General features: G+C 47.8%; 4 protein-coding genes across 4 annotated transcripts; 3 read left to right on the top strand and 1 right to left on the bottom strand.

The window, feature by feature from the left end:
* Positions 1 to 2,384: 2,384 nt before the first annotated feature.
* On the top strand, positions 2,385 to 5,029 carry RhiXN_09457 (Fungal specific transcription factor domain; the record flags this gene model as incomplete). The annotated part of the gene is made up of 5 exons (XM_043329273.1): positions 2,385 to 3,084; positions 3,139 to 3,271; positions 3,316 to 3,555; positions 3,607 to 3,759; positions 3,811 to 5,029. The coding sequence occupies 5 exons, from the start codon at positions 2,385 to 2,387 to the stop codon at positions 5,027 to 5,029; spliced, it is 2,445 nt and encodes an 814-aa protein (XP_043180719.1).
* A 1,213-nt stretch (positions 5,030 to 6,242) lies between these two features.
* On the bottom strand, positions 6,243 to 8,664 carry RhiXN_09456 (Transposase family Tnp2 protein; the record flags this gene model as incomplete). Its single annotated transcript, XM_043329272.1, has 6 exons — positions 6,243 to 6,507; positions 6,564 to 6,676; positions 6,741 to 6,982; positions 7,035 to 7,360; positions 7,417 to 7,530; positions 7,586 to 8,664. 6 exons carry the CDS (start codon positions 8,662 to 8,664, stop codon positions 6,243 to 6,245), a joined length of 2,139 nt encoding a protein of 712 aa, XP_043180718.1.
* A 1,246-nt stretch (positions 8,665 to 9,910) lies between these two features.
* On the top strand, positions 9,911 to 11,110 carry RhiXN_09455 (Retrotransposon-derived protein PEG10; the record flags this gene model as incomplete). Its single annotated transcript, XM_043329271.1, has 1 exon — positions 9,911 to 11,110. The coding sequence occupies one exon, from the start codon at positions 9,911 to 9,913 to the stop codon at positions 11,108 to 11,110; it is 1,200 nt and encodes a 399-aa protein (XP_043180717.1).
* Positions 11,111 to 11,232: 122 nt separating this feature from the next.
* RhiXN_09454 (Retrotransposable element Tf2 protein) lies at positions 11,233 to 14,522 on the top strand (the record flags this gene model as incomplete). The annotated part of the gene is made up of 4 exons (XM_043329270.1): positions 11,233 to 11,358; positions 11,410 to 12,234; positions 12,283 to 12,414; positions 12,471 to 14,522. The coding sequence occupies 4 exons, from the start codon at positions 11,233 to 11,235 to the stop codon at positions 14,520 to 14,522; spliced, it is 3,135 nt and encodes a 1,044-aa protein (XP_043180716.1).
* Positions 14,523 to 14,697: the final 175 nt, after the last annotated feature.

Genomic DNA, 14,697 nt, shown 5'->3' with positions numbered 1-14,697 from the left:
ACATTCCCGCATGGCGAGCTGCTGCGCCGTCCACAGTCGCGGGATTGCTTCCTTTACCCGTGTCCGTCTCTTCCACGCTCCGCAACGCCTGCTTGGCGGCATTCCTGAGTGATTCATCAGGCGAGAATAGAGCCCTACAGGAATCATATGTACAAGTTGCTCAACCATCTGTAGCCGGACCCAGGTATGACGCTGGGGTACTTTCATTTTCTTATTCTGACTGTGGACCTTCCCCTCGAGCTTTGTCTTTGTTAGATTGATGGTATAAAGGAACATATATACTCCGGCAATTACTTCAACTTGTTCAGCTCTGTAGAGTGGCTTAAATTGTTAACATACAGCCCCTATTACTCACTTAGCGAGGATGTATTTGAAAAGGGCGACGCCTCACACGATGTCGTAATTCAATGTGGTGCTAGGCCAAACTTGATGACCCACAGAAAGGCTCGGTACCCATCCACCTAAATTGTAAACCATCATTATCTTAAGATACGAATTGACGGTATTTGCTGATATCTCGGCCCCATCGACTCTACGTGCGAACTTGTTCTTGTTGCACGTCTTCGTATCTTCGAAAGTCGATACGCATAAAGCCCCTGAGTTATGCCTGTACATTCAAGTTTAATTGGATAAGTTTATCCTAATTTACCTCTGTAGCTTGCGGTGTATCTTGAAAAAAGTGTTGCTGTGAACCTGGTTTAGTTTCCCTATGACCAAATTTTCTGGCGCCTTAACTTTTCCGTTCGCCTGCATATATATTTATTCACCTAAAGTTTCATTAAGCTTTAACCCCCCTTAGTTATGTCCGATATCAAGTCGACGATAATTTCAATCAAATGTGCCTTCTAATAATATAGGTTTATTGGGTAGGGGCCAAAACGGCTCGGCTAGTCTAAGCTCAGGAGAACTGGAGGGGCAGCGAGTTACTGAATTCCACCCGAATGCTGCGGGACCACCTTCCTACTGTGAGACCCAGCACTGTTCCTGACCGCGACCACTAATATTCTGTTGCGTTTTTGATCCGTCATCTTGTATTAGATCTCTCTTAGTGCGAATAGAGTATATCAAGGCGGCTTTACTGTTAGAAGATGTGTGCTGTATGGATTTCCTTTCAGCTTTATATAGCGTTTCATGCTTATATTTTAGATTTGATTAAAGCAGGAGCCCTATAGAAGCTTAGAGATAGACTGGCCCATTTGATTTCATAGGCAAGCTAAAAAGTCGCATTTAGCACGTTAACCACCTTTTGTGGTCATGAAGGACAGATCTCATGAAACACCCCATTCATTTAAATCAAGAGTTCAGTATACAAGATATGAATTCATACGAATTATCTCATGAGTCCTCCTTAACCACTCATTATCATCTCTTATCCCAGCTTGCGGATCAAGTGTAAAATCCAGATGAGGGACGGTTGCAAATTTATAGTATAGTACAAACATCTACCGCAGGGCTACAATCAATTTATTGTGCCCAATTCTCTCAACAGTTTTCTCTCTGTAACCAGTCTTTTCCATTGTCTGCTTCCTTTTCTCGCTAGTCTTCTCCCGGAATCTTATGCTATATATTCGCACAATTAGTCCCTTGTGTCACGTATCCAAGCCTCGGGCGCTGTACTTGTACTCACTATGCGCCGCTGAGGTGGAGGCTTTCTTTTTATCTCATACAACCCAAGCATATAACTTTCCCTTAACTTTTATTTATTTTTCTATTATAGACATCTTCAGCATAACATATATATGCATAAATCAGAGTTTGCCTGCCCGAGCTTGCACTCAACCTTGTCTCGTGCCCTTTGGCCCCGAGTCCGTTTGCCCCGCATCCTTCTGCCCGCATTTGTTTAGATTTGGTAGTGTCTACTCGTACTTAATTGCGATTTTAGCGGTGCTTGCTGTTCTATTTTGTGCCTGGGCCTGTTCAGTTAGCTCACCGCACCCAGCAATTCTTCTGGAAGCCAACATTGTTCTGGGGGTGTCATGTGAATTAATTCAAAACATAAGCGCTGAGAGCTAACAATCAACACGTCAGTTAACCTTGCACTTGCCGATCAGCCAGTACACTTTAAGAGTGCCTCCAAATGTCAGAACCCCGTGCCAAAAAAACTGCTCTAGCATGTGATAATTGCAGAAGGCGGAAGCGCAAAGTAAGTATGACTCATTTAGTGATACTCCGTACTTTGACTCAGGCAGTGTGACGGTCGGAGACCAATATGCATGACTTGTGAGGGGGGCAACATAGGTTGCACATATACTACAAATTTGGAGCAGCGAAGGCTAGTAATTGCTACTTTTAATCAGATCCAATAATCCAAATTTTGCATCCTTAGACCAGCCCGTAAGAATTATGTAGCAGCTCTTGAAGCCCGTATTGCCTTACTTGAGCAAATGCTCAATCATGCTGAAATCAGTGACAACTTGTCTTGTGCTAGTGAGGGGGTATCCCCATCCAACAATAATGAAATCACTATGCAGTCCTCCGAAGGAACAACACCATCCTCCTTACCTCCTCTACCAGAAGCCAGCCTTGTCCGAGGATTGGTAGATGATACTACCAGCACCGTAGACTACAATCTTAAACCTGTAATCCAACTGGGGTCCCCGGAAGAGTTGGATCTTGGTATGGAACAATGTGAGACTCTCATCAGTCTTGAGCACGAGCATAAACTATTGGCTCAGTTTTGGGATTGGCAACGAATGCATCTGCCTTACGTTGCACCAGTTCCCTTTCTCTCCGCGTATGCAATCCACTCTGAATCCGTTCACCCTGGAGAAGCAATACCATCACCACCACTTCCACCTCCAGACGCATTCGCTGCGACGGCTCTGAATGTCCCGAGAGCATCAAGTGTCCAACTTACGTCCGATCTTGCGCATTATATCAGCCCGTTATTGCTATACTCTATGTTCTCGATTGCAGCTCTCTTCCACGGAGATCCAGAAACGAGTACAATTTTCTACAAAAAAACGAAGGAGCTATTGTTTACTGAAGCTCAGAACCCAAAATTAGCTAGCGTTCAGGCCGTATGTCTCATGTCAACTTGGGAACTTGGTCACGCAAGGTCTCCAGCTGCTTGGTCATTAATCGGTGAGCACTGGGCCTTCTCTCAAGAAAAGAAAGAAGTTCAAGCATTTTAAATAGGCGTTTCACTATCCTTATGTATTCGACTCGGTCTGAACATCGACGCAACACCACTTCTCCAAAGTGGAGCGATCTCCCAACGACTATACGAGACACGGAATTTTGTGTTTTGGGCTACTTTCAACACCGAAAGGTGTGATTCTTCTTATGTTTGCCCGCATATTTATTCGTTCACAGTGACAGATTTTATGCAGTATGTATGGGCATGCGGCCTTTAATCGATCGACGAATTATTAGTACCCCAAAGTATTCCTCCCGTACAGCCGATCCTATCGAATCCAAAATATCCATTCCCAGCAACGCTTCTATGACGTGGTGGAGTCCTTCAACACTTGGAATGGGTGATGTACTTCTCCAAGCTGCTTGGGATTCGATCAGGCAATTAATTCAGATGATGGATGATCTATTGGATAGCGTGTAAGTGTATATTGATGCCAAGTCTGACGAATCTAATAACTGGGTATTCAGGTATACAGAGGCACCGAGACGCACAGCACAAGAGATACTCGAGCTTGTTACTAGAAATCATTTAGTCGTTCAAAAATTTATCGATAGCCTTCCGACATGGTTACGCTCAACGGGAGCTATCAAGCGCAAAGACAGTGGCCTAGTGTATCTCCAGTAGGACCATTTTTTTTATACTCCAGAAAATTATTGAAGCCTTTTTTCCAGCTTGTTCATACACTTAACAAGTATACTTATAAATCGCCCCTTTCTTTCTGCACATCACTCGGCCCAAGTGCCTCTAACTCGCCAATACCGAACGCTTGCATTCCGAATTGCTCGTGCGTCCGCACTCCAAGTCTCATCCCTGATCCGACATATTCCCCTCTCCTCGCCGTGCGTGACCGTGCCCTATATCGTCTATTCTGCATGTACGGTGTTGCTCCTGGCACCCGAAGACCCAGCCGCTATGGACGGTGTGCGGACCGGATTGGCGTGCCTTGATGAAATGGACGAAACCGGATATTGGGTAGATAGCGCAGAAGATGCAGCGAGAAGGATTAGAGCGCTCGCGGAGAGATGGGGAGTCGAGTTGGGAACTTCGAGGCGGGTGTTGGGATTGGTTGGGAGCGGGGCTGTAGGAAAATCTTATGAGCCAGAGAGCGAGACTCTTTCTGTAGCCTCGACCCGGCCCACGACTAGTGGCGGCTCTGGCCATGAACCAACATCACCTCAATTATTCGAGTCTGGGTTACCTGGAGTACCAACATATGCAGTCGAGCCAACTACTGGCGCATATATTCCACATCTTGGTCGAAATGAGCATGTGTTGTGGGAGGATGAATATTCCTTTAGGAATGAACATGTCGCGCTCTCTGAGGACATTAATCTGGGGATTGATCGAGATTCCCACGTATTTCGAAGTTACCAAACCAGCCTCAACGCGATTTTGGATACCCAATCCCAACCAACCTTATCGGAGGCTCCCAAAGCAAGAAATGATACACACGATGCCGTCAAACGACCTGATGCTTATTTCCATCAGACCCTGCCTCAATACGCCCGCCAGCCACCCATCCATCACCCTTATAGGCGAACTCCACCAAAGATGCCGCCGCACGTAGCATATGCTCTCTCGCACGCAGACCCTCGACACGACATGCGCATTCCCTACTCGCATTGGCATAGCATTCTCCCTCCCGTAGACCCAAATAATTCGTTTCCCCCTGATTCAAGCGCGTGTCCAGATATGGGGGCATGTTTCCATTATACAGTTGAACATTCACGCGATCCGATCTTTGTTGATTCATTGGCGGATCCATACGCGGACGTATCCATGGATTGGGTACAAGACACTGGGTCGAATTTTTCGAGAAATGGAGGAGTACCCGGTGTTTTGGTTGGAGGCATTGGAGAGGCTGGTGGATTGATAAGGACGGGTTGGTAGGAAGGTGCGTGAAAGTAACTTGCTTGGTATTCCTTCGGGTTCATGTGCAGTTTGAATTTGCCCGTTTAGTTATACTTTTGGCACTTTATTGTTTAATATCTAGACAACTACAAGATGGAGGCGGGTACAATGAATGTGTATTGTGATGCAAATCGGAAGCATGGCTACTATATTTACAGCCCGACACCCTCCCGGTCCACTTCCATGCCGTCTCTACCCTTCTGATTAGCCCCGGCTCCGATATTTCAAACCCATTGGAGAGTAGTAGAGGTTGGAAAATATCGAGGCTACAATTTCCGGTAAAAGAAATAGATCGAAAGGCGGGTTTTATTCATCAGTCAGGTATCCGTATGCGTGGAAGTATGTAAATTCAGGTGCGCAAAGTTCTAGTCAATGGCACCCATTAAAGTCAATAGCGGAAACTTTACTGTTTTTGAGTTGGAATCCAGGTTCGGTTAAGTCAAAAATCTAAAGATGATAGCAGCGAAACCTATACAGTAAGTTTAGTGTGCATCGGAAGATACTTCCATGGGATCCCGAGTATGAACAGTAACCGAACTGAAAGCGGGACCGATCGAGAGTCTCCGCGTAGGTCCTGTGGTTTAGTGTGTAACTTGGAATCGTTAGCTAGGAAGAGCGACATAGAATATGTTTGAGGATAATCGCGTGATACAAGCTCATAAGGCATAGAAAATTTCATCCCCACTCACAATTCGTCCAAAATAGCCGATGTTTAAGACCAATATCACCAGATATTATTTAGCGCTATTCCAGGATGGGTTGATGTCAACTTGGAGGCAAATAGTGTTCGCGGCTGAACAGAGGTCTGGGGCCTCTGGTTTATGCTGAAACCGAGATATATGCGCGTATATCCTTACATGCAACGTATTGGGATGAAGTCTTTCAACAAGGGTCTTGGTCAGGAATTAGGTTCGAGTCTTGAAAAGTTTCACTGTGGGAAACGTCGGTACCTAACCTAAGTACGACAGTAGTACGACGTACGCCCTGGTACTGTTGAGAAGCTCCAGGGTTTGAGGCGCGTACTCCCTCGGGTACCGCCGTTTTTCTCGGTACTATGCCGTTCCGTTGGTACTCTAGCTCGGGTCAATGTAGTACGCTGGGCACGGCCAGGGTGCCTCGGTGCCGTGTGGCCCGAATCTACGTTAATAAATGACATTTGTATATTTGTATTACTAAATGAAATGGACATATTCTACTCGTCACCGTCCTTGTCCTCGTCCTCGTCGTGGTCATCGTCAAATTGAGGACGTACATTGTCCCTGCTCCGGTCGACAATAGCCCATGTCTGGCCCAACTGAATCCGCCCCACAACTGATATAATCGTGTCTATATGCACTAGGTTGATGGGCCCCAACTCGGTGTACGTGACAACGGGTGTCTCGGGATTCACGGCGTCTGACCCGTTCGTATTACATTCTCTCACAGCCGCGAGCAGATATGCCTTAACGTTCCCGTCGCTTTTAACCAACTGTGAGTAAAAAAATACGCTTTGAAGATCACAAACCCAGCTTACTTTTCAGTAAATCGAACAAAATATACGCCTACGCACTGACCGTAGTAGCAGCGCCGATATGGATCATCTGGGAGGCGTCGCCAGCGAGCATTGCGATCAGGCAGGAGGTCATACTAATGTAAAACACATATTATAAGCCCGAGCCTTAAAACAAGCTAAGATGATACTTGCCTTGACAAATGAGTTGTCGCGTGCGACGGCATTATTGCTGATAAGCCTCGCTGTACGAACGCGATCCCCATCTGGAACCTGGCGAAATCGACCATAGCTGATGAGCGAATCGAAATTGGTCCGCCGTCTGAGTTCGTGCCGGGGGGTACGGGGTTCTACGAGAGAGAAATAGCCGAGAAGCTGGTTTTCCAGCTGATCCGTTAGTACACCCCGTGTCTTTACGGGCGTTCCGAGCACGACTTCTCGAACTGTTAGGTGTAGGTTAGAATCCAGAGATAAACTTAATAGATACCCACTTACACTCGTCGTGCATCCTCTCCCGGCTCGATATCTCTACGCCGTGTACCATCCTCGTATTTACACGCGGTCTTCCCATCAGCGGTAAATTGAAGGTTTTCGACACAATCTTCATCTGAGCATCCCGCGAGACATAGTTGTCGATCATCTCGTACGGCCGAACACGATTTTTGACCGCTAGAACAATAAATTGACAATACCTTTCCATGACAAACGCCCATGAAGCCCAAAGCGGGCCAGTTCGCCTAATGTAATAAGCCATGTGTAGCAATGCGTGAATTGTGAGGGGACATGCAGGAAGTCGTTCCACGGTATACTGATAATAAAGGCTAAGAATGTATGCGCGTTAATTCGAGAAGTGTTAGCAAATGCGATATTAACGTACGATTCATACTCGAGCACCCATTCGCCCGTCATTCTCTCAAGCTCGTCTATCTCATCATTTGAGATGCCGAACTTAAGGACAAGCAGCATTATTTCTCGCATTTTCAGAAAGTGGCTATAAACCGTAAGATGAATAATCTCTTGCAAAAGCGACGAAGCAAGAAACATACCTATAATACGGCTCGTTCAATCTTCCTTGAAGTAGAATCGGCGCCATGTATTGAAACCAGAACGCATACGCCTCGGCCTTGAAGAGCTTGGCATCTTCGGCGATGTTAGGGATTGTGCCGACGAACTTGGCTGGTATTGTTTTAGTAGCCGCTGCAGTCTGCCTACCCACCGCTTTCCATACTACCTCGTCAATCTCGTAGCTCCCGTTTCCTTGATCCAGCCACTTGAAATCCCCCGTCCAATGTTTGATCATGTTCGGCACAAGGTTTTCAAATAGTAGATGCATGATGTCGTAAGGGAAACTTGAGGATAAATCGATAGACTTGAGGCTCGCGAAGATTGACCGCGAGTTTATACCGAGATCCTTTTGGAGGAACTCCCGTGCTACCCGCGTTGGTGCGGCTTCAATCACTTCAAGGTCACCCAAGAACTCCGCATGTGATCGCATAGGGAGTTCAAAAGGGGAGTGGGGGATTGGGTAGTTGGGGCGTCGTAGAGGGATGTAATAGACGGTGGTCCGCGCAAGGGGGCAAGGATAACCCTGCATGTAACAGGCTCGGCAGGGGGTGCGTCCATTGTGTCCTTTCATGCAGATCATCTTCGAGACAGCAAGAATGTCACCAAATACTATGATTAGAAACGCGTGGAGCAAAAATACATAAGCCACCCCCTCGGGGCTAAGTCCATGGCAATCAACACCTGCCTCGAGCTCCAGCAGTTCATTCAAGAGCGGGGTCAAGAACGAGTTGATGTCCTTGCACTGGGTGGGACCAGGAATGACACCAACACATATGATATTGTCAAGCTTTGTTTGATAACGTGGGTGGAGGTTGTAGTTAATTAGGATAATGGGCCAGGCTGTCGAGAGGCCACGACGACAGCGCTTGAACAAAGTAACGCCGTCAGTTGATAGACCAAGCGCAAGATCCTTGGGGTTATCAAAGAAATGATACCCACCAGGTGGGTTGACGGGCGTAGCACGCAGCCTCCGATAATCCTGCCCGTCAAAGACATCGTGAATTACTCCTGGCTTGGGACCCTGGTCAGCTTCATCTTGGTAACGTAGTTTAGCTGCCATAGCGGCGTCCTGATACAGCGCCCGTAGCTGAGGGATGAGGGGCGTATAATGGAAGACTTGCCTAGGTTTGCGGTTCGCATTGAGTCGACGCTCCCTGCAGAACGGACACGCTTGAAGATCGTCAAACCTGCCGATATAACATACGCACAAGTTGATGCAGCAATGGTGTCATAACCTCCTAACATATACCATTAGAATCGCCTGAATTTTCTCTTATTTTTAGTATTTTTTACGGACTTGATATCTTATGTTTTTCGATCACGTGATCTCGGCGCTTACAATGCCAAGATGCCGCGCCGAGATGCCGTGCCAAGGGCGCTTAGGAGAAATCCACGCTTCTGCGCAGCCCGCAGCACGCTTCTCATTTGTCTTAGATACTTCTTTCTCTCACAAGCACAGACCATGTAGATAGTGTGCTTTGTCTATATATACAGCAGGGAAATCGCTTGGAGACACCAAGTCGATTTTACCTCGTCTCATATTCATTGAGGAGGACCTCCAGCCAGCTAAGTAGCCGGCCCCCATTAGTCATCAGTAGCCAAGCCCCTTACTTAACCTACCACACCTCCCAGGCCTAAGGCCCCCTCGCAGTAGTATAGATAAGTAGGCCGCCTTAAGCGGTACTAGGATAGCCTTAGATAAGTTAGATACATACGTGTGCTTGTAGTAGTACGGCCTTAAGCGCCCTCCTTCACTAGCGAGTACCCACCTTACAGTGGTGTACAACATTGTAAAATTGACTTCTAGTAGGCTTGATCAACAAGGAGAGGACCCCCTGTACTAGCACAAGGGAAATAACCAGATCGGACTTGCCTTTCGTCTTCAATAATCAAACAGACGTTGGTCCCTGGTAGTACCAAATTGCTATAAGGCAGACGGGCTCTAATCCCCCGCATACCCCGAGTTTTGCCGGAACTCAGTAGTCAGCGACCCTAGACCGCTGAAATACCCGCTTGCTGAAAACCCGCCCATATCACGACCGCCAGGTCTGTTGATTTGTTGTAGGGACAGTCCAACGCTAGGTACTAGACGCAAGGGTTTAGCGCCAGTATACTACAAAAAAACCGCTCATAAGTCCTGATAAAGGCACTACTCCCCCCACGCCGTTTTCACCATTCCCTCTACCCGCTCTGGAGTCCCACACCCATACTCCCGTCCCTCCAGCCAATCCTCCCGTTGTTCCATTCCATCCCATTCCCAACCACCCTCTCGCAGCGCATCTCCCACTCCGCAAGACTTGCCAAGGATGGAACCGGAACCGTCCCTTACCGCTCTCCTCGAGGCTGTCACAGCCCTCACAGCCACCGTTGGGTCCCTGCAGGCCCAAATCCAATCTCAGGGCCAGCAGCTCATTGAGCTTAAAGCCATATGCAAGGAGACCGCCGACTTACTTGGCGACAAGGATCAAGGAGGACCCCAAGTCCAAACCCAGCCTGGCCCATCGACTGGGCCTGTCACTCCCCCTACACACACAGGGGGAGAAGCGCACACTCCAGGAACGGTTAGGCCTGGACTCAAGGCCCCTTTCCGCCCATCAAGAGGAACGGGCTTCGACTCAGAAGAAGAGGAAGAACCCAGGCGGGCCCCCAAAAGAGAGCCTCGCAACACGCCTAAGCGGAGCCTCAGCTCCCTTACCCCATTTGACTCAGGGTCTAGCGTGAAGCGACCCAAAATGGAGCTCCCCGATCCATACAAAGGAGACTCCAGGGGACGGAAGGCAACCCAGTGGCTAGACCGAATGCTGCTGTGGGTTGCGCTTCATCAAGACCAATTTGATGAAGAAGAACAGATGGTTGTGTGGATCCTATACCACATGACAGATAAAGCTGCTGACTGGGCTCTTCCCATTATTGGGACCATCATCAAGGGCGAGGGAAACCCTCCCACCACTATCCCGGCCTTAACGGCCAAATTCAAGGAGGCATTTGCAGACCCCAATGCCAAGAGAGCGGCTGCCAGGAAAATCACCGCGCTAACTCAGTCCACGACCACGGCTGAGTATGTAACCAAGTTCCGTAACCTAATGGCGGAGCTTGATTGGAACACTGAGGCGTTTATTGCCCAGTTCACACGCGGTCTTCACTGGAAGGTGAAGGAACTCCTGTCCACCAAGGACAACATTCTGGACAATGATCTTGAGGCCATATTCGCCGCCTCAATTAAAATTGACAATATCCGTTGGGAAAACAAGGAGAACCGCCCTAAAAAAGCTCCTGCCAAGGCCCCGGTTGCTACGACCACCTCTACCTCCACCACTACTACCAGGGTCCGCTTATCCAAGGACCCCAACTACGTTACCCCGGAGGAAAGAGATTGCCGCCGTGCGTCTGGCCTTTGCGTTAAGTGCGGTCAGAAAGGGCATGGCATCAAACAATGCCCCAACAGATGGAAGGCCACGATCAAGGAAGTAGCTAAGGTAGCAGAGGATGAATCGGGAAAAGAGTAGGGCCAAGGAAAGCTGCCAAACCCTTGAGCCCTAAAATAGATGTTCATGATGTATCTTGTATTGAGTTTGTATCTGTGGCCTTGGATTCAAATAAAAAACCCCTTCTCCACATCAATTTATACATGAACAACTACCCGGCAGACCCTCTAAAAACCCTCATTGACTCAGGAGCCACATCAAACTTCATCTCTCCCTCGATCGTGGAAAAATATAAAATCCCAAAAACCCAACTTGAAAATCCACAAGTTGTGAGAATGTTAGATGGTACTATCTCCCAGACTGGTTGCATTTGGCACCAGGTACAACTTGCGGTCTCGGCCAATGGCCACCCCCACACTATCCCATTTCTTGTTTGCCCCATTGGCAACACCCCAGCAATCTTAGGCATGACATGGTTAACGGCAGAAGCCCCTCTTATTGATTGGCAACAGGGACTAGTCACATTCCCTGAACAAGTTCAGATTGCCTCCGAGGAAGAAGCAGACTCAGACCCATTGGTAGACCTTCCTCCCCAGTACCACGAGTTTGCTAAAGTCTTTGGTGAGGAAGAATTTAAGGTCCTCCCTCCACATAGGGAGTACGACATCTCCATAGACCTTATTCCAGATGCCAAACTAACCCCTGGTCCCATATACGGCATGACTGATGCGGAATCTAAAGCACTCAAACAACACATTGACAAGGAATTAGCCACAGGCAAGATCCGCCCTAGTACCTCCTCAACAGGCGCCCCGGTCATGTTTGTGAAGAAGGCAGATGGATCTCTTAGGCTGGTTGTGGATTACCAAAAACTCAATGATGCAACCCACAAAAACGTATACCCGCTCCCAAGACAGGATGACCTCATGGCAAAGTTAAGGCATGCCAAGATATTTACAAAGCTCGACTTACGCTGGGGCTACAATAATGTCAGGGTCAAGGAAGGAGATGAGTGGAAAACAGCGTTTAGAACTAAATACGGGCTGTTTGAGTATCTAGTCATGCCTTTTGGCCTCACCAACGCCCCAGCCGCCTTCCAGCACTTTATGAACAATCTATTCAGGGACCTGATTGACGTAACCGTGGTTATCTATCTAGACAACATCCTCATCTTCTCTGAAAAACCAGAAGACCACCCAGCTCATGTCAGAGAAGTTCTGTCTTGACTAATGAAGAACCAACTATTCTGCAAGCTGTCCAAGTGCCATTTTCACGTCAATACGGTAGATTACTTGGGTATTGTCATATCACCTGCCGGCTTCTCCATGGACCAGAAAAAGATTGAGGCAGTCACGTCATGGCCACAACCCAAGACAGTTAAACAAGTTCAAGCTTTTCTAGGGTTCGTAAATTACCTCCGCAGATTCATCCCCAACTTTAGCTCTGTCGCGCGCCCCTGCATAATCTCACCAAAAAAGAAACCCCTTGGTCATGGGGTAACCTAGAAGAGGCCGCATTCCAGGAACTAAAGCTTCTTGTCACCCAATCACCAGTCCTTGTCCATTCCAACCCGGATCTACCCTATTACCTTGAAACAGACGCATCAGGAGTAGCAATGGGAGCCATACTCAGTCAACGAGGTCTAGACAATCGGCTTCATCCAGTAGCATACATGTCCAAATCCTTCTCCGGCGCTGAAGCTAATTATGACACACACAACAAGGAGTTATTGGCAATCATTAAAGCACTGGAGGAATGGCGAATCTTCTTAGAAGCAACGGATAGACCCATTCAGGTGTTCACTGACCATTGGAACCTGGAGTACTGGATGCAGGCACGAACCTTCAATTGTAGACACGCCCAGTGGCGCACCTTCCTGAGCAATTTCAATTTTGAGATCCATTACCGCCCGGGAAAACAGTCAGGGAAGCCAGATGCCCTATCCAGAAGATCGGACTACACGGATGAACCAAGAAAACCGGAGGTCATGCTCCCAGCAGAAGTGTTTGCAAATACGTCGGAAGAGGAACTTGATATTGTCACAGAAATACGTTCCAGGTTAAGGGAAGACCCTTCCCTGGACCAGATCATCCAATTCCTGACAGAAGATGCAGATAATGCGCCTCCCTCCATCCGAAAGGCCTATCGGGATTATGACTGGGAGGAAGATCTCCTATGGTATCGCGGAAAATTGGTAGTACCGGACTTTGAACCTCTGAAGGATCGGTTACTTAAGGAATTCCATGACTCCCCGCTAGCGGGCCATCCAGGGCAACAGAGAACCTTGGAACTCCTCAGTCAAAACTACTGGTGGCCAGGCATGAAGTCATCAGCCAAGGAATGGGTAGAGTGCTGTCCCACCTGCCAAGCCAATCAACGCGCTCACAACCCGGTCATCTCCCTAAAACCCCTAGAAGTCCCACCATTTCCCTTCCACACCATCTCTTACAATTTCATTACGGGGTTCCCCAGATCAAACGGACACGATGCAATCCTAGTGGTCATTGATTCTTTTTCTAAGTTTGGGCACTTCATTCCAACCTCAAAGAAGGTCACAGCCAAGGGTCTGGCGGATCTATTTGTCAGTCACGTATGGAAGCTGCACGGGTTACCAATCAAAACCATCTTGGATAGAGGCACCACTTTTACAGGAAAATTCCTTAGGGCTCTCTACCAAAGGTTGGGAATCAAGCCATTGTTTTCCTCAGCTTACCACCCGGAATCAGACGGTCAAACAGAGAGGGTAAATCAGTTCATTGAATTCTACCTTTGTTCCTACGTAGCCGCGGATCACTCAGACTGGGCCACATGGTTACCTTTGGCGGAATACGCGTATAACAACGCCAAACACGCGTCTACAGGAAAGACACCCTTTGAATTGGTCTACGGAAAAAACCCAGTGATGAATCCCTCCAACGTACCGTCCAACGTACCAGAAGCGGACCAGCTAGCGGACACCCTGGCCAACGAATGGAAGGAGGCCAAATCCGCCCTCAGAATGAGCAAGGAAAAAATGATCAGGGACAAAGGAACCACTCCCAAATACTCAATTGGCGAAATGGTCTGGCTAGATGGAAAAAACGTGGAACTCAGGTCCAATTCCAATAAACTGGACCCAAGGAGACTAGGCCCTTTTGAGGTCTTAGAAAAAATTTCCAGTCACGCTTACCGTCTAAAGCTGCCGGAAACTCTGAAGATCCACAATGTATTCTACGTAGGACTATTATCCAAAGTCCACAAATCCCCTAGTCAACCGTTTCCAGAACAACCCCCTCCAGAAACAATTGAAGGGGAAGAAGAGTACAAAGTGGAACAGATCATCGACTCCAAAAGGCAACGAGGGAAATGGTTCTATCTGATCAAATGGAAGGGTTACGGTCCAGAAGACAATTCCTGGGAACCAGAAGAACTCCTGGAGCACAGCCAGGAAGAAATTCAACGTTTCAACAAGTTGCGACTGAAAAAGGCTCGTGACTCCGCCAAGAGCCTTTAAGGGGGGGGCAATGTCATAACCTCCTAACATATACCATTAGAATCGCCTGAATTTTCTCTTATTTTTAGTATTTTTTACGGACTTGATATCTTATGTTTTTCGATCACGTGATCTCGGCGCTTACAATGCCAAGATGCCGCGCCGAGATGCCGTGCCAAGGGCGCTTAGGAGAAAT

Source organism: Rhizoctonia solani, chromosome 5 (genome assembly GCF_016906535.1).
Source record: "Rhizoctonia solani chromosome 5, complete sequence".
NCBI classification, from domain to species: Eukaryota; Fungi; Basidiomycota; class Agaricomycetes; order Cantharellales; family Ceratobasidiaceae; genus Rhizoctonia; species Rhizoctonia solani.
The sequence above is the reverse complement of the archived record's forward strand: the minus strand, read 5'-3'. Positions and strand labels throughout refer to the sequence as shown.